At 42.3% G+C, this 25538-nt stretch overlaps 2 protein-coding genes across 3 annotated transcripts in view; one reads left to right on the top strand and one right to left on the bottom strand.

Annotated features, from left to right (window-relative positions):
- Positions 1 to 1899: 1899 nt before the first annotated feature.
- Positions 1900 to 11640, bottom strand: TPMT (thiopurine S-methyltransferase). 2 transcript variants are annotated; one of them, XM_040546062.1, is made up of 9 exons: positions 11498 to 11640; positions 11168 to 11310; positions 10351 to 10443; positions 9266 to 9398; positions 8801 to 8853; positions 4731 to 4805; positions 3918 to 4003; positions 2808 to 2872; positions 1900 to 2034 (listed from the first exon to the last, which is right to left on the bottom strand). In XM_040546062.1, exons 2-9 carry the CDS (start codon positions 11299 to 11301, stop codon positions 1963 to 1965), a joined length of 711 nt encoding a protein of 236 aa, XP_040401996.1. In that variant the 5' UTR covers positions 11302 to 11310; positions 11498 to 11640; the 3' UTR covers positions 1900 to 1962. The 2 variants fall into 2 exon arrangements, with proteins under 2 accessions (XP_040401996.1, XP_040401995.1); XM_040546061.1 differs by having other exon boundaries at positions 2808 to 2852.
- A 10-nt stretch (positions 11641 to 11650) lies between these two features.
- The window catches only part of KDM1B (lysine demethylase 1B), a 33432-nt gene continuing 19544 nt past the window's right edge, over positions 11651 to 25538 (top strand). Inside the window, 12 exon segments of the mRNA XM_040546060.1 lie at positions 11651 to 11729; positions 11847 to 11898; positions 14522 to 14624; positions 15439 to 15563; positions 17292 to 17381; positions 18158 to 18269; positions 18889 to 19005; positions 20022 to 20060; positions 21162 to 21366; positions 22458 to 22642; positions 23584 to 23760; positions 24646 to 24720. Of these exon segments, the coding sequence (XP_040401994.1) occupies positions 14535 to 14624; positions 15439 to 15563; positions 17292 to 17381; positions 18158 to 18269; positions 18889 to 19005; positions 20022 to 20060; positions 21162 to 21366; positions 22458 to 22642; positions 23584 to 23760; positions 24646 to 24720 (1215 nt within the window). The 5' untranslated portion in view covers positions 11651 to 11729; positions 11847 to 11898; positions 14522 to 14534.

Raw genomic sequence — 25538 nt, 5'->3', positions numbered from 1 at the left:
GGCCCCGCCGCCTCCACGCCTCCCCTGGCCGCCCGCCCGCGGCTGCTCCGTGAGGGGACGGCGGACGCCGGCCCTGGGACACCGGCCCTCAGCCCTCAGCCTCCCCTCCCGCGGCCAGGAGAGGGTTTTGGGGGTCGCCGGGGAGCCCTGGTTTGGTGTGTGTGTGTGTGTGTGTTTGTGTGTCTGTCACGCGGTTCCCGGTCGATAGAAAAAGTCTCTATTAAAATTACAACAAGAAAATCAAATTACATACGTAAAACGTGCATCGGATTCATACACATGTCCAGTTACCCAGTTACCTCAATTTGCTAGTGCTATTTATGCCTCTGTCAGGGCGAGGAAGCAGTCACTGTTGCATGTGATTCCCCTTGCTGTTCGGGGAAGCTTTTGAAAATGTGAGGGAAATATTTATGCTAAGTGCTAGTAGCCACTTTTCCCACTCACATCCACACACAGCATGGACAGCGTGTGTTCTTTTTGGAAGATGCTGCATTTACCAGGACGGCTTGTCAGCATGACCGAGCCCTCGTTCCTGGAGCCCTGTGCAGGACCCCAGGGTCAGCAACATCCAGCACTTGGCCTGGGACAGCTGCAACACCTCTACAAACCTGAGATAAGTTTTAACAGCTCTCACACCTGGAAAAAAATCTGGACAGAAAGAGAGGAGATGCTTTAACCCAGTAGCTGCTGAACCGTGCAGAAGTGAAAATGTCCAAAACCAGCAGTTCCCAACTTAGCTGGCCCACAGGCTACAAGAAGGTAGCACTGTAAGCAGCGTCGTCATCTCTTCTCCGGTGACCTGGCGCTGAAGCAGCAGTAGCTCCCAGTGGCTGTGAGCAATATCGAGAGTTGTGGGTTGGGGGAGATGCTGTAGGTTGGGGACTGCTCTGCTGAAAACATCAGACCCACTTGCAGCTCTAGGACTGCAACGTTAAAATTGCACGTAGCTTTTTCTCTCATTCTAGTCTTAATAAATGCCAATATACTACATTGCAATCACACATTTCCTTTTTTTTTTTTTTTTTTTTTTTTAAATAAGCCACCAAGGCCAGGACAAAGAGTCTTCAGAGCCCCCAATTCTGTAATTTAAAAAAATTGCAATAATACCCCTATGACAATGATCAAAGACCTGCAAAGAAGGGTTTGTGTTCGGCTAACCACGCAGAAGCCCCACAGGCTTTCCCTGATCCCTCTTGCCCTACAGCCCCCTGCCAATTTACCTGCTGGTCGCTGCGCTCTGGAGGAGGCAGCGGCACACTCACAAGCGACCACAGGAATATTTTCTTCCTGGACTCTCTCCTTCATTGTCAGCCATTTACTTCCCTCCTTTCTTTGCTGCTCGATTACTGTTCCCCCGTGGTGGCTGTTGCCAAGACTTCCTTCCTGCTCATTGCCAGCTCGTCTCTCAACCTGTAATCGTAACGGGGACAGAGAGCAAGCAGCAAGCCGCGCCAGCTTCCCGCCTCTCTTGCCCAGCTGCCCTCGCTGGTGCAAGGCGAGCGGCATTTGAACAGCAAATGGAAAGCAACATTTGAACAGCAGCTGCCATTACTCCAAGGCCGCGAGCCTCCGAGGAGGACCTGCAGAGCTACACACAGGCAGCAGCTACTGGCAGCCACAGAGAAGGGACCTCATTTATTTATTTTTTAATTCTAACTATTTGAAACGATACAAAAGAAACACTCAAAAAAATGCTTGTTGTGCATTAAGTTTAAGAAAAGCTATGCACATCTTAAAGCAGTGAAGTCAGTTATGTAGGAGAGTTGGCTTTGAAAGCAAAATCAAAATGAAGACGTCCCACAGACATTTTTCTGTACACTGAAGCCTGCTTTAAGAGTGTCCCAAAACATGTCTCATTTTAAAAAGTGAGATAAAAATAAAAGCTAGATTGGAGGTAAGTTGTTTTAATGGATTTTAATCAAGCTACAAACTTTAGTATAAACAGAGTCTCCAGAAAATAATCTAGTCCCCATTGCCTGTGTCTGTCTGAGAAGTCACTGACTTTTTCGAGAAGCTTAATTTCACAGTGGTTGCCTGAAAAGGAGGAAAGAGTAACAAATTACTGAATGGTAAGTCACTGAAGAAAGCAAACTGTCAGAAGACAAAATCCTATGTACAGATGACCCTAACTGCGTGACACAAATGCACTGAGGAAAACTTATTGGTCTCTTTTGCACCAAGATAAAACTGTCCTTGCCAATGACTCACTGTGTACGGACACTCCAGAGGTCTCGTAAAGATGTAAGATTAAAGCAAGTGCAATAGCAAAGCATATCATGACCAATATTGAAAATTTCCTGATACAATTCTGATATATATATATATGCGCTAATGGATTTGAGTTGCACATCTAGCATTTCTACAGCATGACATTTTACTTTTCTTTTTTGGCTACAAAAATACATCAGAAGCTTTAGAACTAATATGCAAAGGCATTGCATTAAAACCAGGGTAGATAGTGATGAGGTGCAGAGAAAGATGAAATTGTCAAGTAGGAGAAAGACTGAAGCTATGAGACCACAGTGTACAGTCTGAATCCTGGGGGAGTGAAAAGAAGCCAAGGGGAGAAAAGAGACAGCGACAGCCTCTTGGGTTTTCCTCGTGTCTTTTGAAAAGGTGGGAATTTGCGTTAACAGCAAAAACCTTGTGGCAACGTGATTTTTATTTCCCTCATTATTTTTCCGTGACTCTATCTCTTATCTAAGTAGCAAACACATGACATGGTCACTTGCTGCAGAGATAGAAGCACAAAAAAACATTTTTGTGTTTTGGAAAACATCATAAGGGTGAGATGAAACATTACTTACCAAACAAGCTTTTAACTTCAGATTCAGGAACATAAAACGGTGGGCCTGGAAAGGACATGGTGAAGCTAATCAGAGAGGAGACAAACTTTTGCACTGCGACAAGAGAGCCAGAGCCAACCCCAGCACCCGGCCCCAGACAGGCCCCTGTGTGCAGCACCACCTGCAGGAACCAGAAACACCACGTAGGAGAACTGGAGGCACCTTGGTGGACCCCCTGGCAGCTTCAGGTGCTGCTGCTGGTGCAATATCTCCAGGCTGCAGCCAAGGCAGCCACATTGTCAGAAGAGGGAAGGTCACATACATGCCATGGATACAACCACTCTCTCTGTCATGTGTGAATTGGGCCAATAATCCCTTTATAGTGAAACGGCATGATTAAAGCTAAAAGCTGAATAGTAAGAGGGAGAGCAGTGAATTAAATTATTGTGGCTAATGATAACAAGACCTTCTCTCTGAAGGGTAATTATGCTGAAGAGATCAAAAGCAGCAAGAAATCTATCTTTTGCGAATTTGTAATTAAAATGATAATAATAATAAAATAAAAACTAAACTTTGGCATCCAATAAAAGAAAAATTCTTCATGGCTGTACAGAATTTCACCTCTTCCAGGCATATGCAGACCATGATAGTGGTTGGAGGAAAGGCACAAGATGGGCAATGCAGTGGGTTGCAAATATTGGGCAAACAGACCAAAAGTCTAACATGGTTGATGTTCTTAGGAGTGCCCCAAGGTCCCTAGGCCAGACAGGATGGACAGAGTTACACTAAGCATTCACTTTTCCAGTTTCATTTTGTGGTTAGTACATCACAGAATCAGAACAGCTTGGGTCGGAAGGGACCCATCCAGTTCTTTAGATCACGTGCCTGTCTTTCACTTGTCCTTGGCATGTTTGAATGCTAAAGAGAAAGCAAATCTAGCATCAAGCTTGCTCTACATCTACAGTTTTTAACATGCAGCCGTATTGGCATGATTGGCTAACAAAGCTAACAAAGTTAAAACAAAGTTAACAAAGCTAAAAAGGCTGAGGAAGGTCCTAATATATATCTAACACATCTTTACACAATTCGTATTAATGTAAAACCAAACCATGAACAGTGCAAAGTTCTCACCTTTGTGTTTGTTTGGATCGTATAAAACAGTAACGAGGAGATAAGAAGAATTTTTCTCCATTAGGGAGATCATCAAACTGGCATAGCTAAAAGGAGATAGTTATACTTTATTATTTTGGAACTGCACAAACATTTAAGCATAGCATTCAAAATATTCACCAAAGAAGGCAACGTAGTCCTGTGTGGAGACAAGTCAAACTGACCCACACAGGAACTAAGCAGAGATAAACGAGCATGAGATTCATGAGACATCTCAAATAAAGGTTTCTGGACACTTTCATAAAAAAGCATTTCTTATTTCCAATGTTCTTCTCAAAACTAACAGACAAAACACCATATTCATCCGCCAGTCCAGAACGCAGTACAGAACACAGTACTGATTTTTGAAATTATTTGAATTCACAAGATCACGTATCTAATTCAAAAATCCTGGGAGCAAGGTCAAACTACATTTGGGTTGGCAAGAATGAAAAATTGGAGTAAAGAGAAGTGAGGGGAAGATGAAGATAGGGAAGAGAAGCAGATGGGGTGAAAAGGAAATAATAACATTCAGATGAGACTTGCAGCTCTGCTTCTTCTGGGTTGCAACAAACCACATATTTTCCCACCAAGAGGCAGGGCCGCTTCCTGAAGGAAGCTCACAAATCTAGAGCACAGCGCTCTGCAGCTGCGACTGATGCTTATGGCAGAGAAAAACTTGTTTAGGTTACTCTGCTCAATGAAAGAGGGCTTGTTGACAGGTGGCAGAAGGTAACAAAACTGTGTCACTGGATGCATTAGAGAAAAGATTAACCGCCAAGCAAATGTACTAACCGTTGTCTGTCGCATGGATTCACAGCCACTAGAGCTCCTCTGTCCCAAACCCCATCAAACTTGCCAACAATTGCACTATAGAAAGATGAGAAAAAAGGCTTAAAAATACTGATAAGGTACCTTCATCCCTATTCAGATACTTCTGAGCAGTCGGCAGTAGTCTCCAGCTGGCTGTGCAGACCTGATTTGTTGTTAGGATCCAGCCTTTTCACGACCCAGAACATTATGAACTGGGTCGCAAGAAACCTTCTGGTACGTGGTTCTGCCATGATAGATAGCATGAGGTGCTGGAATTGTGCGTCATTTCCCCATTGCTAGGGTGTGCTGAGACAAGGCAGGGGGAAGAAACACTTTTTAAACACTTTTGGGATACAAGTCTGGTGTTTTTGGCAGTCACAACCTGCCGTGACCCCTGAGGCAGCACCAACATACATTTGGGACATCGTTAACTCACGGCTTTCTTCTAGGACCCACACATGATTTCAAACGCAGGGTAAGGAAGGCACCTCTCTGCTTTAGGATTACTGAACGCAGCACACCCAGTAATTTTAAACACCCCAGTTCCCAGCCACATGCTCAGGACAGTTAGCTTCAGTTTGCGATTTGTTTAATCTTAGAAAAGCTAAGTTACTGTGATACTTGCCTCAGTCTAATCCTGTCACAGACATTATTTTTGCTCCTGAATGATCTGGCAGATGGCTTCAATGACTACCTAAAGCCTGCAAGTAGCCAAGACTATTGGAAAATGCCTTTATTAGCGGGTGTTAAGAGCAATCAGGGTGACACTAGAGATGAGGATGTTTACAGGCAGGAAAAGCCTTGTTTCTGGTAATTATTAAACCAGGAAATTAGAGAGTAAAGTAATAACAAAGTAAATTGCATAATTTTAAAGGAAGTCTGAAATACATTTACTTACTGAGGAAAAAAAAAAAAGTAGTCTGCAATACCTTTCTGCCTACTGGGAGAGTGTCTGAGTCCAGTTGCATCACCTCTTTCTTCACTTCTCCCTGCCCTGCTGCTCATTTCTTTGCAACGGCATCACTGAGTTTCTGGCGTCTAACCTAGAAGCTGAGCCTGTACTTCCCGCTCTGCTGCGATGAGACATGATAACACTGCAGATTCCAGGCTCCTCTTAAAGCTTGCCAAGACCAAGCATCTAATTTGAATAAACAGTCTCTTATTTTCTTATAAGGGTTTTAAAGAGACAGTTAAAGAGGCAGTGGGGATGAGGGGGCAGGTGACGAACTTGATTTTCTGACGCTTGCAGGCTGTTCTCTCTGCATAGACGAGTCTGCTGCACGATCTCAGGAAAGCCCCTGCAGTTTTTTTGCACCTCTTTTTTCTTTCCACCTCCAATCTGGTCTAACTGGAATGGTGGCGGTGGCTCCACACAGGCATTGCAGGTACTTCACTCCCCATGGATTTCATCAGGGACTACAGGCACCGCAGGCAGTGGGCAGCCTCACGCTGCAGCCCTTCCCTGGTGCTGGTCTCCTGGCTGCACAGATCCCAGGAGCTCCCGAGCATCTGGGTGCTCCCTGCCTGCCTGTACATCCCATTTGCTTCTGAGGAGAACCAAGCCAGGAGAAAATGGAAGAAAAAGGTGCACAGCTTTCTTTCATCCTGATTTCATAAGGATGAAACTAAGGTATTAGGAAGCACTCCTCTTAGATACATCTTTCACCGTACCAGTACCCAATCTTTAGCCCCACTTTATCTCCTGCTGTAAGTTTATAAGATATGCAGCATGAGAGATGGCGGTCTAGATACTACTACGATTAAAAAAAAATAACATCCAAAACAGAAATTCACATATCCACAGAAATCCTACTTCTTTTTGGTAGTAACGTTGTGAATTGCTATCCCTATATGCGTTCAGTAGTTTCGGTTAAAGCAATTTTTATTTATAGTCTGGTAGCTATAATTGTATTAGGACGTAAGATGATTGTGTAATATAACTGTTTAACACACTTCCCAGAGTTCCCACAAAGAGCAGTAATTCCTGTTACTCTTTAACCAGCAAGAGCCTTTGAAATGTCTCATTCTGACAAAGGTCACAAGCACATCTGAGTTTTCCTCTAATGAATGCTAGGCGAGGAGATCAAAAGGATTTGTTTGCAGGCCAGCCTCGGCAAGAGAGAAATAAGTTTAATTTCCGTAATTACTGGGTAATTAATCAAATGGTCTGTACATAGAAACCAGAACTGTGTGTGCATTTTTGTAGTCACAGGTATCTGCTGACTGCTGTAGGGAACGAGGTTTGTACTTTCATCATCGCAGCACCCAGCACAGAACCATGCATCCAGAACACATACCTGCCAATTTATTTTGTGAGGGAGAAACCTATCTACTGGGCCCATTAATATCAACTGAGGTTTTCACTAATTACCTATTTTTAGTTTACTTCATAGTACTATCCCACCACATTATGATGGAAGTTACAGATTTTACCACGCTACCTGCTACTCAACTTAGAACCAAAATTTTTAAAAACTGCAGATGAGAAGCTTGAGCAGTCCCTGGGCAACTTGTCAACTCACAGCTAGAGGGGCTTACAGGAATCAACACAGCAAGGAGCTACATCACAGGGGAAAAGTGAGGAGGAAACCAGGCAGTATCTACAATGTCGCTTTCATATACTGCCCATCTGTTCCAAGGTGTTCATTTTTGCATTTGCCTCCTTATATACACACTCCAAACCAAACAGCTGCAACAGCAAAAGTCTTAGCAGCACTCTATCCTCTAGAGTGCTTTGGTCTCCAGTAATGAATACAAAGGGGATCGTTAAGCAAGCACTGTGTTCTTGTGTCCCAAGCGACCTATTAATCCTGTATAGGTTGACTCTCTGAAAAGCCCGTACACATAAAGATCCAGACTTGACCTCCTCCTCCTTATTGAACAGCCAGGGTACAAATTGTTACTGACAGTTGTTTGTGTGAACACACATAACCTCACCAAAACCTTAAACTCTAGGGTAAATTGTGTCAGAGCGAGAAATACAAGAGGAAGGAACTACAGTAGAGGACACTGGGCATCTTCAGCTTCCTTCAAGACACATTTCAAAACCAGAAGCATCACTTTCTTGCATGCTCTCCAATCTCCAGCTACCCCAGCACTGGTGTAGGTCTGGGGACATTTCAGGGCAGACTTACTATTGTGAACACCTTCTTGGGACAAATAAACCAGATGCATTACTGTTCAAGGCAGAGTCTTCTATGCTAGAGGCTGGAGAGAGTCTCTGTACAACTCTGTGATTTGCAAAATTCCCCACCAGCTGACAGCTGAGCAGAAAGTCAGGTGCAAAGCCACCCCAAGATCTGAGAAGTAAATTTGAGGCCACAGAGAACAGTGGGCTGAAATATTTTTCAGGAGACAGTAGTGTGGACTGTGCTGAAACATTTTGCATTTTCTGTTGTCTTGCAACTGATGAAGAACGAATAAGAAATAAGGACATTTTAGCACTAAAATCCTTTAGAAGATATTAAGTTGAGCCATGGTTGTAAAAGCACTTGCAGTCACTGTCTGACAATATTTTAAAAGGGACATAAACTGGAGCGATGTTAAGTACTTTAAGCCCACTGAGAAAAGTATGTTAAGTAAAGCATGGGGCACATAACCAATGGGTACAGCTAACTCATGAATATGTTAATAAAATAGTTTTGGGGAAAAATATATTTAGTACTTAGTTATGGGAAAAGCTGTTTAAGACAACACCTCTGGTATATTCTCTTTACTTTCACTAAGCTACTCTGAGTAAGGGATTGTGCTAGGATTTTGGCTTGTAGAATCAATCAATAATATTGAACGTAATTTGTTTTTACTGCAAAAGCAAACGTGGTTTCCCGTAACTTTTAGATAACAGCTTAGACAAGCCCATTTAAAGATATTTAGTTGCCATCTTTACCTAATGGTCAACAACAGGGGTAATTTTTGTTGGATATTGGCTATTCACATTTCTCACACAAGTTAATAAGAGTTTTCCTGAGAGGAGCTGGTTCAAATAAAATAATTTGACAGTAAGAATACATGGTTGGTTATAGAAAATTGTAGAACACATTGTGGACTCCTACCTGGACAAATCATAAATACTGCAGCAGTACAGACAGATGTTTCCAGAGGTACTCTAGGATGAAAAGCAAGAGAAACAATATTCATCAGCAAACTACATCTTCAAATATACACTTAAGTGTCGTGAAGAAAAACTGTTTTTTTTTTTTTTTAAACCAAGGTACATCTCCTGATCCCTTCCATAGAGGCTCTGATCTATCAAGGCATGTGACTGTCCAATTTTGAAATACACTATCCTCTAAACTTCATATTTAGGCCTTTCAAAGTCGTATGAAAAGAAGGCCAAAGTAATAAGCTCAAAATAAGAACTTCTCAGTGCAAAACTACAACCCAGTGTTTCTTTTCAGACCTCATTAGGAGAAATGAACAATTGCCAGTGGCATAAAAGCAGAAGGACTTGTTTGCTCAGTTACGCCTGCATTGCGTGGCTAACCACACCAAATCGTGTGGCAACACAGGAAACATACCTTCAACTTTTTTGCTCCCACAATCCCTGGGACTGGCTCCTCACAATAAGACAGACTCTGATCTGCAAAAAACTCCTTCAGTGCTTGCTCGCTGAAGTCCACGCCGACGATGCTGTGTCCTAAGTCGGCCAGCCTGCATGCAGCAGAGAGGTCCCAGGTTTACTGAGGCCTGCAGCTCAGGCCATTACTGTATGTGCACCTCAATAAGTATTTACTAGAGAAATGCTCACTCAAACCTGGTTCTAGGACGCACTGGTGTGTCTCCTCTTTCTGGAGTTTTCACGTTATTGAACACCACCCCCACATGATCAGAGTTTAAGGTAGCACCCCTCAGCAGGCAGCTGAGTGGGACTCACCAGCTTTATTTAGATTTAATTGCTGAATCATTACTTTCTATGAACGCAGTGAAAAGGAAGACTGCCCCGGCAGTGGCGCTCAGTGAGACAAGGTGGCAGGGTGTGGGTCCTCACTGAGGCAGCGGCACGCCTCGGGGCCTGTGGTCAGCTTAGGAACCCATCACCACGACCAACTGTGGTCACTAGGGCTAACTTGGGGGTGCAGATCAGTTGGGGTGGGTATGGCTCGTGTCCCTTACCCCCAGGGAGCAGCACAGGCTTACGCAGCCCCTAACTATAAATTATAACCCAGCCAACAACTAGTGAAAGTAACATAAAGAAATGTAAAAAAAAGTTGTATTTAGCCCAAATCACCTAAATTCCCAGGTGTGACATGCCACATGGTCCCATGAGCACGTGCTCTGGCACAACCAGGCTCACTGTGGGCCGTTTAAGCTGGCATTGCCAAAAAACGAAGCAGCCGTTAGGGCACAGCTTCTGCCACTCTGTCCGTCACAAATCCGGCATTCCCCAGGCTGAACTCAGGGCTATCAGAAGGACGTTCAGGTTAGTCCTCATCCATCCCATTTACGCCACTAAACCAAGCACCAGCAAATGAAACGGAGCAAGCCGCCAGCAGAGATCCGGCATGCTTCCATCGGCCGTTGTAGGGCTGGGAATTCCCCCTCTCTCTCCCTCCTTCCCCACATCACTGAGATTTTCGCTGTTATAACCTGTGCCGTTTCGTACCTTTTCATGTCTACTGCTTTACCACAAAGTGGGAAAAATATCCTCAGTCCACTCCTGCCGCTTAAGAGCACGTCCAGGTACTTCTCTAGCAGCCTGCAGAAGAACAGATACTTTTTACTTTGCACTGAGAGCATTTGTGCTGGCTCAGGAAAGAGCCAAGCGCTACAAGATATCACACAAACTCCACGATGGGATACACGGCCCTAGTTAAAAGTAAAAACAAGAGCTATGAACATTCACCTTCCATTTCCTCGGAAAGTGAACTTCATTTCTGTTGAGCAAATTTGTCCTGGTTTCTGTTTGCTCATCTTCTCAGGTAAACAAAACAACTTACCCAGTTCTAAGAAGGCCGCAAGAGGCAGCTTAAACAGAATGATGATTAAACCTCTGGATCAATCATTTATACATGTCTCAAGTGTAAGTTTTATTAGTTACAAGACCGTATAATTGGGTTTTCTCCCTCAGGCCCCTGTCTTCCAGGGCACAATAATTGCCCCAGCGTTGCTTTAGGCCCCAGTTTCATAACTTCCAAACAGCAACGCAGAGCCTTTGCTTCAGAGAATTTAAGACTTTTAGTCGGCTCGCCTAAACTTTACAGTTTAAAATATGATTTAAGGAGGGACAGCTCTAAATGAAATGATGTCTTTTTTTTTTTTTTTCGCTGCCATTTTTTAACAAATGGAGGTCACACAGCTGCGTTAACGTTCAGGCAGTGCCTGTTTCAGTACCTTTCCCTACACAACCTCTCCAGTCTTAGGGGGGTTTGTTGGACAAACCAGGCCTCCCCCTCCCCGCTCCTCCAGCCGAGGTGCCGTACGGGTGCCCGTGCTCCTTGTGGAAGGCGGCCGACCCCGTTTCCCACTTGTGCAGCCACTCCTGCGCCGTCAGCACCCTGTCCTTCTGCGCCCCGCCGCCTTGCAGCTCGGCGGGCACGCCAGCGGGGCCGTCCATTTCCAGCGGCTGTGGGAGAGGGAGAGAAACCCCGGTCAGCCGGCACCGCGCACAAGCCCCGCTCCAGAGGGTTTATTTTGCTGGAGCCCTGCGCTGCGCTGCCCACCCCCCCTCCCCCCCCAGGGTCTCCAGCCCCATCCTTCCCGTCCAAAATGGAGGGGCCGCTCCTCGCCCCCCGTCCCTCACACACGTCTACCTGGCGGCGCCGCGGCCCGGCTTGGGGGCGAAGGCGCCTGGGGGCCGGTGGCTGTGGCCGGGCCGGGCCGTACCGAGCCGGGCCGGGCCGGGCCGTGCTAGCGCCTCCCCCTCGCTGTGCTGAGCGGAAGCGGCGGCAGCAGGAGGCGGGCTGAGGAGGAGGAGGAGGAGGAGGAGGAGGAGGAGGGAGGAGGAGGAGGAGGAGGAGGATGGCGCTGGGGACGGCCGCGGCGGTGAGTGAGTGCCCCCCTCTCCCTCAGGCGGCGGGGCAGGTGCAGCGCGGCCCCCGCCTCACCTCCTTGCCCCCCTCCATCCCTCCCTTTCCCTCTCCCCCTTCCCTCTCGCCGCAGCTGTAGCAGGAGGCGGCGCGGACACGCGTGGATGCGGTCTCCGGCCCCTGAGGTGAGCGCCTGGCAGGGACGCCCCCAGCCCCGTGCCGGGGCCGCTGTCACCGCGCTGCCGGGCTGCGGGCGGGGGGCGGCGACGACCCCGGGCGTGGGGCTGGGGTCGGGGGGCTGGGGTCGTGGTTGGGGTCTGGGGTCGGGGCTGGGGCCGGGGCTGGGGCTGGGGCCGGCGCCCCGAGTTGTGTAAAGGTGTGCGCGGCCCCTCGCTCCCGTTCCCCTCTCGCTTCCTCTCTTTTATTTATTTCTCCTCTCTTTCCTTTCCTTTTTTTTTTTAAATTTTTTTATTCTTTTTTTCCCCAAGCCGAACTTGCTGTCAACTCCCCGTGGAGCCCCGGGGGGGCTTTCCCTTACAGGCCAGGCTGGGCAAAATGTTACCATGAGGGACACGCTGTGTGTCCCCCTCTCCCCCGTCATGGGGGGTATTTCCTTGGCCAGTAAGACCACGTATATAGGGTTCAGAGCCAGTAAGACCACGTTTATAGGGCGCAGAGCCAGCAAGACCCCACTCATAGGGTGCAGACCCCCCAAGCTCCGTGAGGTGCGCACTGTTTGCTCCCTCTCCAAAGAGCCAGGGGTTGTGGGGTGAGGCCAGTGGGGTTTGTGGAGGGGAACTGGGGACGAGGTGACACGCAGCTGGATAACAATAGCCTTCCTGCAGCTAGCCGGTCGCCTCCTGCCCACCTCCTCACCCCCAGGCAGCAGCACTGACAGCACAAACATATTCGGGCTCCTGTACCGCCGGCCTCCGCCCTGCCAAACCGGAGGCCTGCCTGAGCCTTCAACATCCTCAGAGAACTTCTTAGTGAGCCATAACTGCCTCATTTCTCTTTTTTTTTCTTCCTCTCCCAACCTCTCAAATGCAAGGAAACAGCACCAGTTTGCCTCCTGGGATGCTCACACCTCTCCTGCGACCATCTGGAGCCACAGAAACCAGCCAGGGCCAGTGGGGGAGGTCAGAGCCTCCACCCTAAAGGCAACAGTATTTAGGGATGGTTAGCTAGTGGCCCCGGCCAGGAGGATACATGAAGGTGATACAAAGCGATACTGTTGTGCCTCCGACCCAGAGGGACAGCCCCAGGAGGAGAACAGGCACCATTTCCTGGGGCTTCACGCAGTGCTTTGGGAAATGTCACGTAAATGCCAGCGGTTGGCTCTCCTGTCTCTTCTTCCATCCTCATCCACCCCCGTGCAGTGGGGGAAGCTGTGGTGGAACATTGTTGGCTTTTTAGGGGAGTAAACATTGACATTTTTTTTCCCTCTAATTAATTATAATTGATTTTTTTTTTTTTTGTATAGGAAAAAAAAATTAATTTTTGTATTGGCTTGTTCGAACTCATTTCTCTCCTCACATATGTGGATATTGTGTGAATCTTCCCTTCCGCACCCAAATCAATTCCCTCTATCTTGAGGGCAGAATAAAGCAACGACTTACTTGATTTATGTCAGCTTCATTTGAAACTTTGTAAAGATGCCCGTTCTCTCCTCCTGCTACCTTTACTTCTGGCAAAATTCGTGAATGAAGCTACTGCTAGCACATCCCTCACTGTCAGCTTGAACAAGGAGGATGCAGCCTGGAACAACAGGGAGAATTGAGAAATTCCAGAAATATTAAAAAAAAAAATAAAAAAAAATAAAAAAATTGCAAACTAGTCCCTACTACAACAAGATAACCTTCGTGACTCAGTGCTGTAGTACAAGGGTTTTATTTCCATTTCCTTTCTGTGTGGTGGAGTGCATTTAGATTTAATTCTTCCTCCAGGCTCTCCTTATTTTATTTTATCCCCTGCAAAAAGAACGCCTTTGATAATACCATTTTAAATGTGCTTTCATATCTCTGTGGCGTGCTTTCTCACATTACATGCTTTCCAGCTTGCATGATGAACTATGGTCTTCCTGTTCCCACCAACGTAGTCAAAGACAAGTATAGATCTATCTTGTGGTGTTAAACTTCTTTTTTCTCCCGAAGTATGTTTAATAACTAAGTTTGTGATATTCCAGTTGCTTAAAATTGCAATGCAAATGTAGCTGTTTAGGCTTTATGTTCTGATGTATTTTTACAGGAGAGTGCGAGACAGGAGAGTCAAAGAAATGGTATTTCACTTGGCATTAAATGTCTCTTGAGCACGCTGTTTGGAAAAATGCTTTGCAGTGCAAATCTCTTGCTAACGATAAATCAGAAGGTGGTAGGAACAGCATTGTGAAGACTGGTATTTCAAAGCTTGCATTATGGACTGATGTCTATTCACTTTGCCAACCCTAATTCCAGTCCAGACCTTGACGTAACGCAAACACAAATCAGATTATTGAAATCCAGGGTATGCTGATCTGGAATAACCTGTCAGGATGTACTCCAGGATCTAATCTTAACTCTGAATTTACTTTAAAATAAGATTGTTGTTTCTTTCCTCATAGTGCCTCATTCTCTTTTCTCCCCTGAATTGATAGCCAAGCTAAACAGATTCTTATCTAGGTAACTCTGACTAAAGTAGCATTCTAGGAGTGGCTGTACTGTCCAGGTGATTAGACAGCTCTGCAAATTCAATCAATTTAATTTTTATTTTTCCTTAACTGCTTTTTCTTTCTTTTTTTTCTTTCTTTTTTTTTTTTTTTCTCCTCTCCAGGTCTAATAGTACAATGTCAACTGGAAGGGTGCGAACAAAGAAAAAGACATGTTCTTCAGACCAGTCTCCAGACAACCTTCCCCTGAGGAGTTCTGGAAGACAGGTACTTATAACAATTTGAAAACACATGATACTTTTTTTTTTTTTTTTCCTGCTGATGTTTATAAAGAAAGATGGCTTCACTGTGGATCATCTAGTACTCAGAGCATATATCCAGGGAGAGGGAGAATTTGTTAACACTGTGAAGAAATAGTCAAAGCTTCTTATTTATGAAGAATATTCAGAAAAGAGGAATGCTCACCGTAACTTGTAAATTCTTGATATGTTAAAAATACAATCAGAGTTTTTTCTGTGCAGCCAAACAAAGCTGTCTGCCAGTCGAGACTGAGACCTAAAACAACACAATACACAGTACCTTTGAGGCCTAGAATATGCATATGGTATACAGCTTTGTATCTGAAGTCATCCCCGCCATGGCCCTAATATTTTATTTGGTGTGTGGAGAAGATTGCCACTAATTACTATCAATAAGTATATGAAGAAGAGATTTTTCTGAAGGAGAAATACAACAAACGTCTGAGGCCTTACTCATTAGCATGTGATGGAGCTTAAAATGTGATTTAAACTGGAATCTTTGCTTATAATTTCTTCAATGGCATCAGTTAAGCTAGGGCAAGACATTTTTAGCTTTAAATGATATTTCCATCCTTACTCTTTTTTTTTTTTTTTGGTAGAAAAACTGACCTACTTTGACAGCTGTTTCATGCTGCAGCTATTTCACAATGGATTCAGAAAGTTTTGTTTGTATCATTTTAAACTTTCGATGCTATGCCACAACCTGCAAAGCTGTCTGAATACCATTGTGTGTAAAACGCAATTGTGTCATTTCTGGTCAGATTTCAGCTATTCTTTATTAGGTGAAGAAGAAAGCGGCTGAGGCAGCAGATGATGATGATGATGCGTCAGAGAAGAAATATAGGAAGTGTGAAAAAGCTGGATGCACTGCAACATGTCCTGTTTGCTTTGCCAGTGCAGCTGAAAGGTTTGTTTCTTTTTAATTTGTTTTTTCATAGACTTCTCTAAAGTTGCAGTTGAAACTTGGAATTTTAACTGCATTCTGAAAAATCCCTTCATTTCTAAATGCAGAGAGAGAATTGAAGGGTAGTAATACGAGACTTAAGATGCCAGGAGAGTGTCACAGTTATCCATTTGTGGATACGTTTCTTCTGCGCAAGTTGCTAAATCTGATACAGCCTGTCTTTAGCTTAGAATAAGCTTATTGATGTTATTAATGGTGTCTTCTGGAATACACCTTGCTTCTGTGAAACTGAGAATATACAAGGGTAACCTGGAAGCTAAATGTGCTTTCGAGATGGAAAATGAAACCATCAATTACTGAAGAAACCCTTTTTTTGAAACCTGCTCACTTGTTGGAATGTTTTGCAGTCTGAGGTGAGATTCTCAGCTTCACGTTTTAGGTCTTGGGAGACAGTTGTGCTTATTTGAAGTCTTTGTTCTCAAGTTGTTTGTGACTTTTGGCCAGTCCTTTTGTGTTCTTACCCTGGAGATGCATCTTGTCAGTACCATGCATTCAGTGTCTGCAATAAGAAAGATATTAGATCTCATTATGCAGTAGGCAGACTGTAATTACATGGCATCATTCCCTCCCTAGCTAATTGGGGCAAACTTTCCTTGTTTTATTTATTCTTCAGTGATGTTAAAATAATCCAGACACCTGAGAAACACCTGAGAAATCTGTGTTGGTGATTTATTTTTTATTTAGGAAACAACAGTTACTGCATAGTCATGTTTCCTGAGGTGTTATTTTAGTGTTGTAGTAGATACATATTTTTCCCCTAGAATATGTGCTTTTGATGTCATTTATTTGACATGAGATCATTTCTTTTCTAGCTATTTCAGTTAGTAGCTTAGGCCACTGTTTTTTACCTCATTAATTTGTCTTGAATCATTTCATTGAATTTAATGAGAGTTTTCTAAGTGAAGAGTGGCTGCTTTGCATAATGAATATAATTTTTGCTAATGGATATTTCTTTCTGAGAGTATATAAGGAATAAATGCCCAGAACGTGTAACGGTTTCTTTAGGATTTTCTCTCATTGGGTTAAAATTGCAGCCAACTTGGTCACGTTAAAAAACAGGCAACATCTGTTTTGCGTTCAGATTTGCATGTATAGTTCTGTCAGCTGTTCTGGGGACTAGATGTTGTAATGACTTATGAATCGATCGATTACCCATACACGAAAAATACTCATTGAAATGACTTTCTCCCACCCCTGCACTAACATCAGAATGAAATGAAAAAAGGTAAAAGAAGGGTAAGTTTCTATGGAGAGGGACATTTGGAAAATGCTTTGTGTGTTGCAGTACATACTGTAAAAGCAACAGTATTTTGTGTCCAGGAACCATCTGCTTAAAGGGTACTAAAGAAATGCTCAGTGGACCATTGTTAGAGGGAAGTTGCTGGAAGCCAGACCAACTATAAAACTGCGTATTGTGTATGCTTTGCCTCCTTTGCATCTGGTGCTGCTTAGTTCGAAAACTGGAAATGTCTGAGACAATTGAAATGATCTTCTCGTTATTGTTATTAGTGTGGCTGTAGTGCCTTGTGCAAGTCAGCCTTCATGAATGGAACATAATGGCCTGGCTTGTCCTGAATATATTGTTCACATTCTAGAATGTGCTATTGTCAATAGATTTTTTTTTTTTCTGAAATGTTTTATAAAGCTATTTCTATGTCTCTTGCTTTACAGATGTGCTAAAAATGGTTATACATCTAGATGGTATCATCTTTCCTGTGGGGAACACTTCTGCAATGAATGCTTTGACCACTATTACCGAAGGTAGATTTGCCAAATAAGGTTGTGCCTTTTCAGTTCTTATTAAATTTTGACAGATGATACAAGTGCTGAAACCTAATATACATATGTATAATACAAAGTCTAGTCCTCTGTGCTTGCTTTATTTGAAGTTATGCTGAGACATTGGTGGTAAAACTGCAGGTGTTGTATGGACTAATCATCTACATGAATACGTAGCAAGAACAAATCCAGTTGTTTTATGCAAGATGTTTTGTGGGGACAGTTATTCTGAACCTTTCCTCCCTTTTAAAATGACAGGAGAGAATTTTAAAAGATGAGAATAGTTTTAAGTATGTCTATTTTCTCTTAGCAGATTCACTCTACAAGGTGAATTCAGGAGAACTTGCCTCTACGTAAGACCAAAATCAGCAAGTAGCTTTCACACTTGCAGTTCAGTGACTGGAGTCTCAGAGAGCACTTCAGGCTCCAAGCTCCTTTCCATTTGTGTGGGAGTTGAGTCCATCTCTGCTGAGGCTCTTGAGTACTTGTGTGCTCAGCAGTACCTGTAACTCAGTCCAGGCTTCAGATTCCAGGAAGCCTGCTCATTATCAAGAGGACATAGTGGCCAGGATGCTCTTTATTGCTATCATAAGAGCCATGACTTCCTCTGCATTTAATAGGAAAATACAGAACTCTGCAGCCTTATTTCTCTGTCCTTATATAAAATGTTTAATTTTAGAATAACCACTGTTGCTTACAATGAAATAGATCATTCAGTTTTCTGACAGCTTGCTATTTTCTTTTCTCTTTCTTCTTAGCCATAAAGATGGTTATGAGAAATATACTGCCTGGAAAAGGATTTGGACAAGTAATGGTAAAAGCGAGCCCAGTCCAAAAGCTTTCATGGCTGATCAACAGCTTCCTTACTGGGTAAGACAGAGAGTGATTTACGTAAGAGGGTGTATTTCCATGTGATGGTAGTCTGAGAAGGTATGCAGTTTTGTTCTGATGTTTAAATGAGCTCCCCCTGCCCCTTCTTTTCTATCTTCTCCTCGTTTCTTGTTCTGAAAGACTTTCTGATATTGCATGGTCAAGCAACAGGTCAGCTGAGTTTTCAGTTGGGCTTCCTAGTATTAGAGGGCTTGGGAGAAGCTCAAGATAATTTCCCTGGTAAAGGGAGAAGAGAAGGAAATACGGGAATTGAAGGAAGGTTTTTGAAAAATATTATTATTTTTGAAGTAGTGAATGATGTATTTTTGCAGCAACGCTTGCAAAGCCCACTGAAGACAGTAGTGTAACTGGGTATTGAATCAATTTTGGAGTTAGGTTCTGTAGTGAAATCCCATCTTACAGGAGATTGACCCAAGATTTACGTATACCTTACTGATGTCTTACTGATGTCCTGAGCATTACAGGAGAATGAATTTAACAATTGTATTTAACAATTTCCTCATGTCTGCCTTCTTTCTGATCAGCTAGTTATGCTTCATTAACCTTATCTGTAATCAGTCAGTAACGAGTAAAAACATGTTTGTTTTTCGACTTGTAGGTGCAGTGCACGAAGCCAGAATGTGGTAAATGGCGTCAGCTGACAAAGGAAATCCAGCTGACACCACAGATAGCAAAAACATACAGATGTGGTATGAAACTAAACAATTCCACCAAGGTAGCATAGAAGACTTTTGCTCATTCTGAAACTAACAAGTATATTTTCTTGTTTGCAGACATAAATTACTTCTTGTTTTGCTGCTTAATGTTTCTAATTTCAAAACAAGTGTCCGATGGCCTGGAGAGCCGCATGGCTTAAAAGCCTGCAAGCTGTTTGGCTTTTTTTTTTTTTTCCTGAGAGAAAATATCAAGAAAGAAGCATCTGAAATACTTTCTGTCTGCAGTCAACTGTAAAATCACTCATTCTAAAGCTGCTAAAAGATTATCAGCATGTATAAAATAGACATACACCAAAATGTTTTTTTTTTTTTTTAATTTTATTTATTTTTATTTTGGTTTTGTTTGGCCATACTTTACTATTGAGGAAAACATTTGAAAAGCTCAATGAGCTTTTATTAATTTTTAGCAAGTTTGTCATGGGGCTTTAAATGGAGAATATTCAGCTTTGGCATGAAGGTAACTCCTGAAATCTGAGAGTCTTTATAGTGCCATAGAATCGTTATAGCTAAAAACATAACATGAAAACACTGACCACGTGAAAGGATTGGCATTTCATCTTGGAACTTTGTAATATTCTTAAAATAAATGAGAGAATTTTGTTTTTATAGTCTAGACTGGAAGATTTTCTCTCTGAAAAATGGGGAATCTTCCCAGAATTTCTCTATAAAATTCTGCCCCTCCCCCCCCATTTTTTTGTTTCAGTGTTCCACTCCATTTCATGGAATAAGACACATATCTTAATGTCTGATCAGTAGAGACTATTTTATTTAACAAATGAAAAAGGTTTTCTAGGGTGTTTTGGTTTCATGGCGTGTTGTGTTTTTAACTATGCGTTTCTCTATTATTTATTTTTACTAATACAAGCGCCTGTGCTACAGAAAGCTAACACTAATGAATTCTTTGGTTTGGTTTTTATGTTTAAGGAACTATGCCGTAGCCAAATTGCTTTCTTTTATATTTAATTTTTGTCGCACGGCCTAAGAATAGCTCTGATTCAGTTGACTTTCCTTTCAGACGGAGGGCTCAGACCAGTGTTCCATGCCTGAGGACTTGGTGAGTAGTGGTTGTTCCTCCTCATTTGTTCTAGAATATAAAAACAACCCTAAAGCATGGCATATGTCTTTCCTTTTCTTGGTCCTTCGGCCAATTGTAGTAGCATTTATGCATTTTGCTCAGGAAACTGTCAGACACTATTTGCAACAGAGCCTCGGGTTTTCTACTTTCTCATCTTTTTCCTCTCTTCCCTCGCTACCAGTTAGATTTCAGGTGGTTCTTGGTGTCTTTGGGTTGTGATCCGTGATTCAAAGTTTGCTCCTAATCCTCTCTTTTGATCAGGCAAAACAACAGCATTCAGTTGCCAGCTTTCAAACGAAAATCCCCATCCCCAAATTTCCCTGTCTTCCAGGTGGTTTCTATCTTTAGTCAAACTAGTCTCCTCTTTTTGGAAGCTGCAAAAGAACACCAAATCATGATTTCTCTCTCCTCTCGCCCACAATGCAAAACGTGATGTATGTTGGTGTTGCAATAACTTTATGATCGTGTAACCCCGCATTTCAGATCGAGTATGATCTGATGTTCAATAAGCTATCGTTGGCAAGTGTCTCTGAGGTACCTCTATCTCAGGACACCTGTTCAAGATTATTGTTCACTCTTGTAGGAGCTTGGCGGTTTTGTTTCATTAATGCATGTTTGCTTTGTAAGACAAGGCTGAATCGTTAGCATTCGTTAAGGTTTTAGAAGGTCTTGGATGGGGATAGCACAATCTAAATAAAATGGAACAGTTAGTTTAGACTTTTCTAAGTTCAGATTTCTGGATGTATAAGCAACTGTAAATGTTTTATAAGGGGCCTGATTAGGCATAGATTATTGTCACGGTACGTCTCATCTGTTTGCTTTCCACATGGGTGTGGAGTTTGTGAAGTTTCAGCTCTGCTTCTGAGGAAGATGTTAAGACTGCAGGTTTTCTGTGTCAGGCTGAGGAAGGGGAAAGAGGGAGAGAAAATGTCCTTTTGACTTGCAATTCTGAGATTGGTACTTCTAGTGCTTTTTGGTCTCAGTTTTGGAGGGAGGGGGGAATTGGTTCATTTTCCAACGTTTTCAAAGTACTGACGTGTTCTCTTCTCCCCTCTTTCCTTCACTTCTCCGCTTGGCCAGAGAGTGGCTGAAGTTTCAGACCATTGGTGGTACTCCATGCTCATACTCCCTCCTTTGCTGAAAGACAGTGTGGCAGCTCCCTTTCTAGCTGCATATTATCCAGACTGCGTGGGCATGAGTCCATCCTGTACCAGCACTAATCGTTTACCTGGTGAATCCAACCTTGTGAAGTTAGAGCACCTAAAGAGCGTGCCTAATTTGACTGGTAAGAGCCATCTGCAGGGCTCTGTTGCTTAAATAGGTGTGATGAATTTTGTCTTATAACTGAGTTTATAAGGCACACAGTGCTCCTGACTCAGAATACCGGTTCTGTTCTCAGCACTAATACACCCTCTCTGTGTGACTGCCTCTGTACTTCTTTGTTGTAATTTATTCGTTTGTAAGATAAAGGTAATACATTTCTCATGCCATTTATTTAAGGTGTAATTACAGATCTCATAGGCTTTTGGATTACTACCTGTTATTTTTTAATACAAATGGGAAATTAATGTGGGTACTTAGTGATCATTTGCTTTCTTAAGGAAACAAAGATTTATAAAAACAAAATGTGATCCTGCTAGTTTTGATATTGGTGATCTTTGGGGTTTGGAGAAAAGGATTGGATTTCTTTGGATTCAGCTTAGGTTAGCTTTTCTGCTAATAACAGCTCTGAGACTGATACCCTGGGTGTGCTGATCTGCAAAATAGGCCCCGTATGGAAAAAGGTAATGCAGGATTCCCATACTCATCCGCACTGATATACCTCAATACTAGCTCAGAGGGAGTGCTTTGAGGAAAGTTCAATTTCTGTGTCATCCTAGCAGGCTTTGCTATCCTTAGGTGCTGAAAATAAATCCACTCATGTACTGAACAGTTGCTTATCTGCTTAACAAACAGAAAACCAACTTCATTATGAAGAGCTACCATTGCTGCACGTGGAGGACGACGTGTAGTTACTCTTCACTCTGGGTAGTGTTGGGGGCTGAAAATGAAAGTGGTTCAGGGGTACAGCAGTGCTAGACCTTGGACTTGAATTCAGATCCTGTTCCATGTTGGACCTGTCATGGCATCTGAGGGCACACAGTGTTTCTCTCCAGCAAAACTTAAGCTCTGACAGGTCCAAGACACATGAGGTACCAGGACGATGATTAGTACCACACAGCCTGGAGGGTAAGAGGGGAGAGTGATACAAATGAAGTCATTCCAAAAGTGGCTAGAGGTTGGGATGCTTCGCTGCTCGTAAAGGGAAAAGGATAAAAAGATACAATGGAATATGACATTTTTTTCTTTCTTTTTTTTCCATGTGTCTTCATTCAGTTGCAGGAATGAACAAATACTTCCAGCCTTTTTACCAGCCCAATGAATGTGGGAAAGCACTTTGTGTGAGGCCTGATGTCATGGAACTGGATGAGCTCTATGAGTTCCCAGAATATTCACGAGACCCAACCATGTATTTGGCCTTGAGAAACCTGATTTTGGCTCTGTGGTACACAAACTGCAAGGTAAGACATGCTAAAAGTTAATTTGTTTGCTTACAAATAATAGCTACTGCTATGGGATGTGGAGATTTTGAGGGGAAGAGAGCCAAACGGATTAGACTCTCTTCTTAGATATATCCTGTACACCAGAATAACTGTTCCTGTCCTTTTGGAAAACCTTTCTAAGACATTTTTTTTTTCCTTTTGTATTTTCCCCTCCAGATTTAATGCCTGGGAGCTTATTTTGCAGCACATATAAAAATGTTATAAGCATTAAAACTTTCGAGTCTGCCCAGCGATTAGCTTTTAAAGGGACACTTGGACGTTTCTAAACAGTGTTTTGGAGGTGCTTTATGATTTTTTTTTTTTGTATGAATGTTGGACAAGGGCATGATTGTCTTTTCATTTACGTTAATGCTACAACGTTACTTCAATCGAGTTGCCTCTATCGTATCTAATATAAATGAACTCAGGAGCCAGCTAGAATTTCACATACTGAAGCTTTCAGATACTGATATCTTGATTAATATGAAGCTTTTGGATAGTGAACTATTTTTTTATTTGGAATGCTATTTTGGCGTGGATTTTACTGGAATGTCACTGACCATTGCCACCAGGTAGATTCATTTTGCAGTGTGATGGATTTCAAGGCCACTGCTATACTAATGGAGCATACTGCAGAGTCTGCAAAAGTCTCTTTTAGACTCATGCTTTTATTCTGTGTCACTCTAGCTTTTTATTTATAGGTAAGTTGGAAGAGAGAAATTGTTACCTTCGTCTGTAAAGCTGGCTAGCAAGAAACTTCCACAAAACTTGCTTTGAAAATGCTCTCAGAAACCTCTATGATTCATGATTAACCTTTAATGTCTGGTCTACAGTTTAAATATGTTGCAAAAGTGAAAATATTGAATATATTAGATTATCATCACTTCCTTTTTTGTTTGTCTCTTGTTTTTCCTTTACAGGAGGCTCTTACCCCTCAAAAATGTATCCATCATATCATTGTGCGGGGGCTTGTGCGTATTCGCTGTGTACAGGAAATGGAGAGGATACTTTATTTTATGACGAGGAAAGGACTAATTAATACAGGGATTTTATCAGTCAGTCCTGACCAGTATCTTCTTCCTAAAGAATACCACAATGTAAGTGGCTGTAAAAATCCCTGGGTTATTAATGCCATAAAACTACATGGTACCTTTTTTTTTTCTTTTTTTTTCCTCATTATCTGTCATTTAAGTCAGAATTCCATCTAAAAGCAAACATATTGCATGTTTTTCACATGGTCCTTCCTCATCTGCCTTCAATGCTTATGGAAACTACAGACATTGGAGTCTGCCAGCAAGGTTTGTATTCACGCTGACATCTATGGAATCCAGTCCTGTGGATTTGTGCTTCCTATATGCTTTTAGATGGATGGGAACTGTGGGAAAAACATTCAACATGCCTCAGTTCTTCTTGTGGCTTAACGCTGTAGCGCACCACAGCTTCCATATTATATTCCATAGAATATAATAGGAATTTTCTTCTCTGGTTGCAAGGGCTATGATTAAACGGTACATACTTATGAGTAGCGATCTGTATGACAGCACACAGAAGCTTGTAGAATGAATGTATTCTGTAACAGAATACCTCCTAGAAGTAGTAAGTTGATTTACATATGGAAAGCCTATTTCTATGTGGTCGCAATTTATAAAATAGTTTTTATTGGTCAACCCAATTTGTGATTGAAATTGTTACAAAGCGTGTTAGTTGCCTGATAACTTCAGCTGTTCCGGTTAAAAGAAATTGAGACATTTGAATTTAAAGTGCCTAAAAATTTTAACTATTTTCAAAGCTACAATTGGCGTTTTCTGTATATTAAATGCAACATAATTTCTAAAAGAGATCTCCGATTACATTAGAGGACAAGACCACTTAAAATTCTGAAATCTGTGGGTACTTAAAATTTAGCAAGAAGAAAAATAAGTGTGCAATGATCTATTTTAGCTCTGAGTATTTTTATTTATTTAAGTATTTACTATTTTTAGAAATCTGTCATTATTGTTGGGGCTGGTGCAGCAGGATTAGCAGCAGCCCGACAGCTGCACAACTTTGGGATTAAGGTAAGAAAGTTTAGAGTACATAACTTAAAAAAATCAGACTTCTGCTTTGAAAATATTCTATACATAGAATAATAATAACATTCTTGTTACAAACATCTAAGTATTGCGTGTTCTAATTAATCTGTAAAATCTGGGGTTTTATTGAGTAAAGCTGCTGTTAAAGACAACTTTTACCTTTATTTAAAATCCAGCAAAGCAACTACTGAATATTTTGTACAGATCTGGGTTGGGAGGATAGGGGAGACAGGGATATTCATGTGCAAATAATAAAACTGTAGATGGTGGATGTTTAAAAGAGAGGACATTTTCTCTCCTTTGTGCAATTTAATGTACCTATTTGTTTTTTAATTAAAAATAAGCATACCACGTGCATTTCCCTTTTCCCTCCTATTTGTTATTACCAGTGTGATCCCACAATATTGACACGTTGACATACTTTTATGCATCAGAGCGTTCTTATGAAAATCTGTGGGACTGCACATGAAATGTTTGCAGGACTGATGCTTAAGGAAACGAATGAGCACATTACTTTCCTTAATTTTTTTTTTAAGTGAAACCCTAGATCCTATTGCGCCATTATCTCATTCGTTGATGGTTGAAAAGCAAATTGCAGTGCAGCCTTATTGTCCATCAAGTTGTGTGGAAAGCTCTCCTGCAGTAAAATATGTAATTATCAACCGGCAGGACATTTTTTTTTAAATATATGAAATATATTGTAATTATTTTTTACATTGTTTTTATTTTTTCCTATTGCTTTCTGCTGTTCTGGAGAGATGGAGTTTCTCTAAAAAAAAAAAAAAAAAAAAAAAGACTTACCT

The sequence above is a fragment of the Cygnus olor genome, chromosome 2 (assembly GCF_009769625.2).
Source record: "Cygnus olor isolate bCygOlo1 chromosome 2, bCygOlo1.pri.v2, whole genome shotgun sequence".
NCBI lineage: Eukaryota > Metazoa > Chordata > Aves > Anseriformes > Anatidae > Cygnus > Cygnus olor.
The sequence above is the reverse complement of the archived record's forward strand: the minus strand, read 5'-3'. Positions and strand labels throughout refer to the sequence as shown.

Excerpts from the sequence above, each read along its gene's own strand:
- TPMT (XM_040546061.1), bottom strand. The coding sequence starts at position 11,301 with ATGGACGGCCCCGCTGGCGTGCCCGCCGAGCTGCAAGGCGGCGGGGCG. Across the intron at positions 4,004-4,730 it reads AATCCATGCGACAGACAACG|CTATGCCAGTTTGATGATCT; the intron begins GTTAGTACATTT and ends ATCTCCTTTTAG. Across the intron at positions 2,853-3,917 it reads CGATCCAAACAAACACAAAG|GCCCACCGTTTTATGTTCCT; the intron begins GTGAGAACTTTG and ends TGTCCTTTCCAG.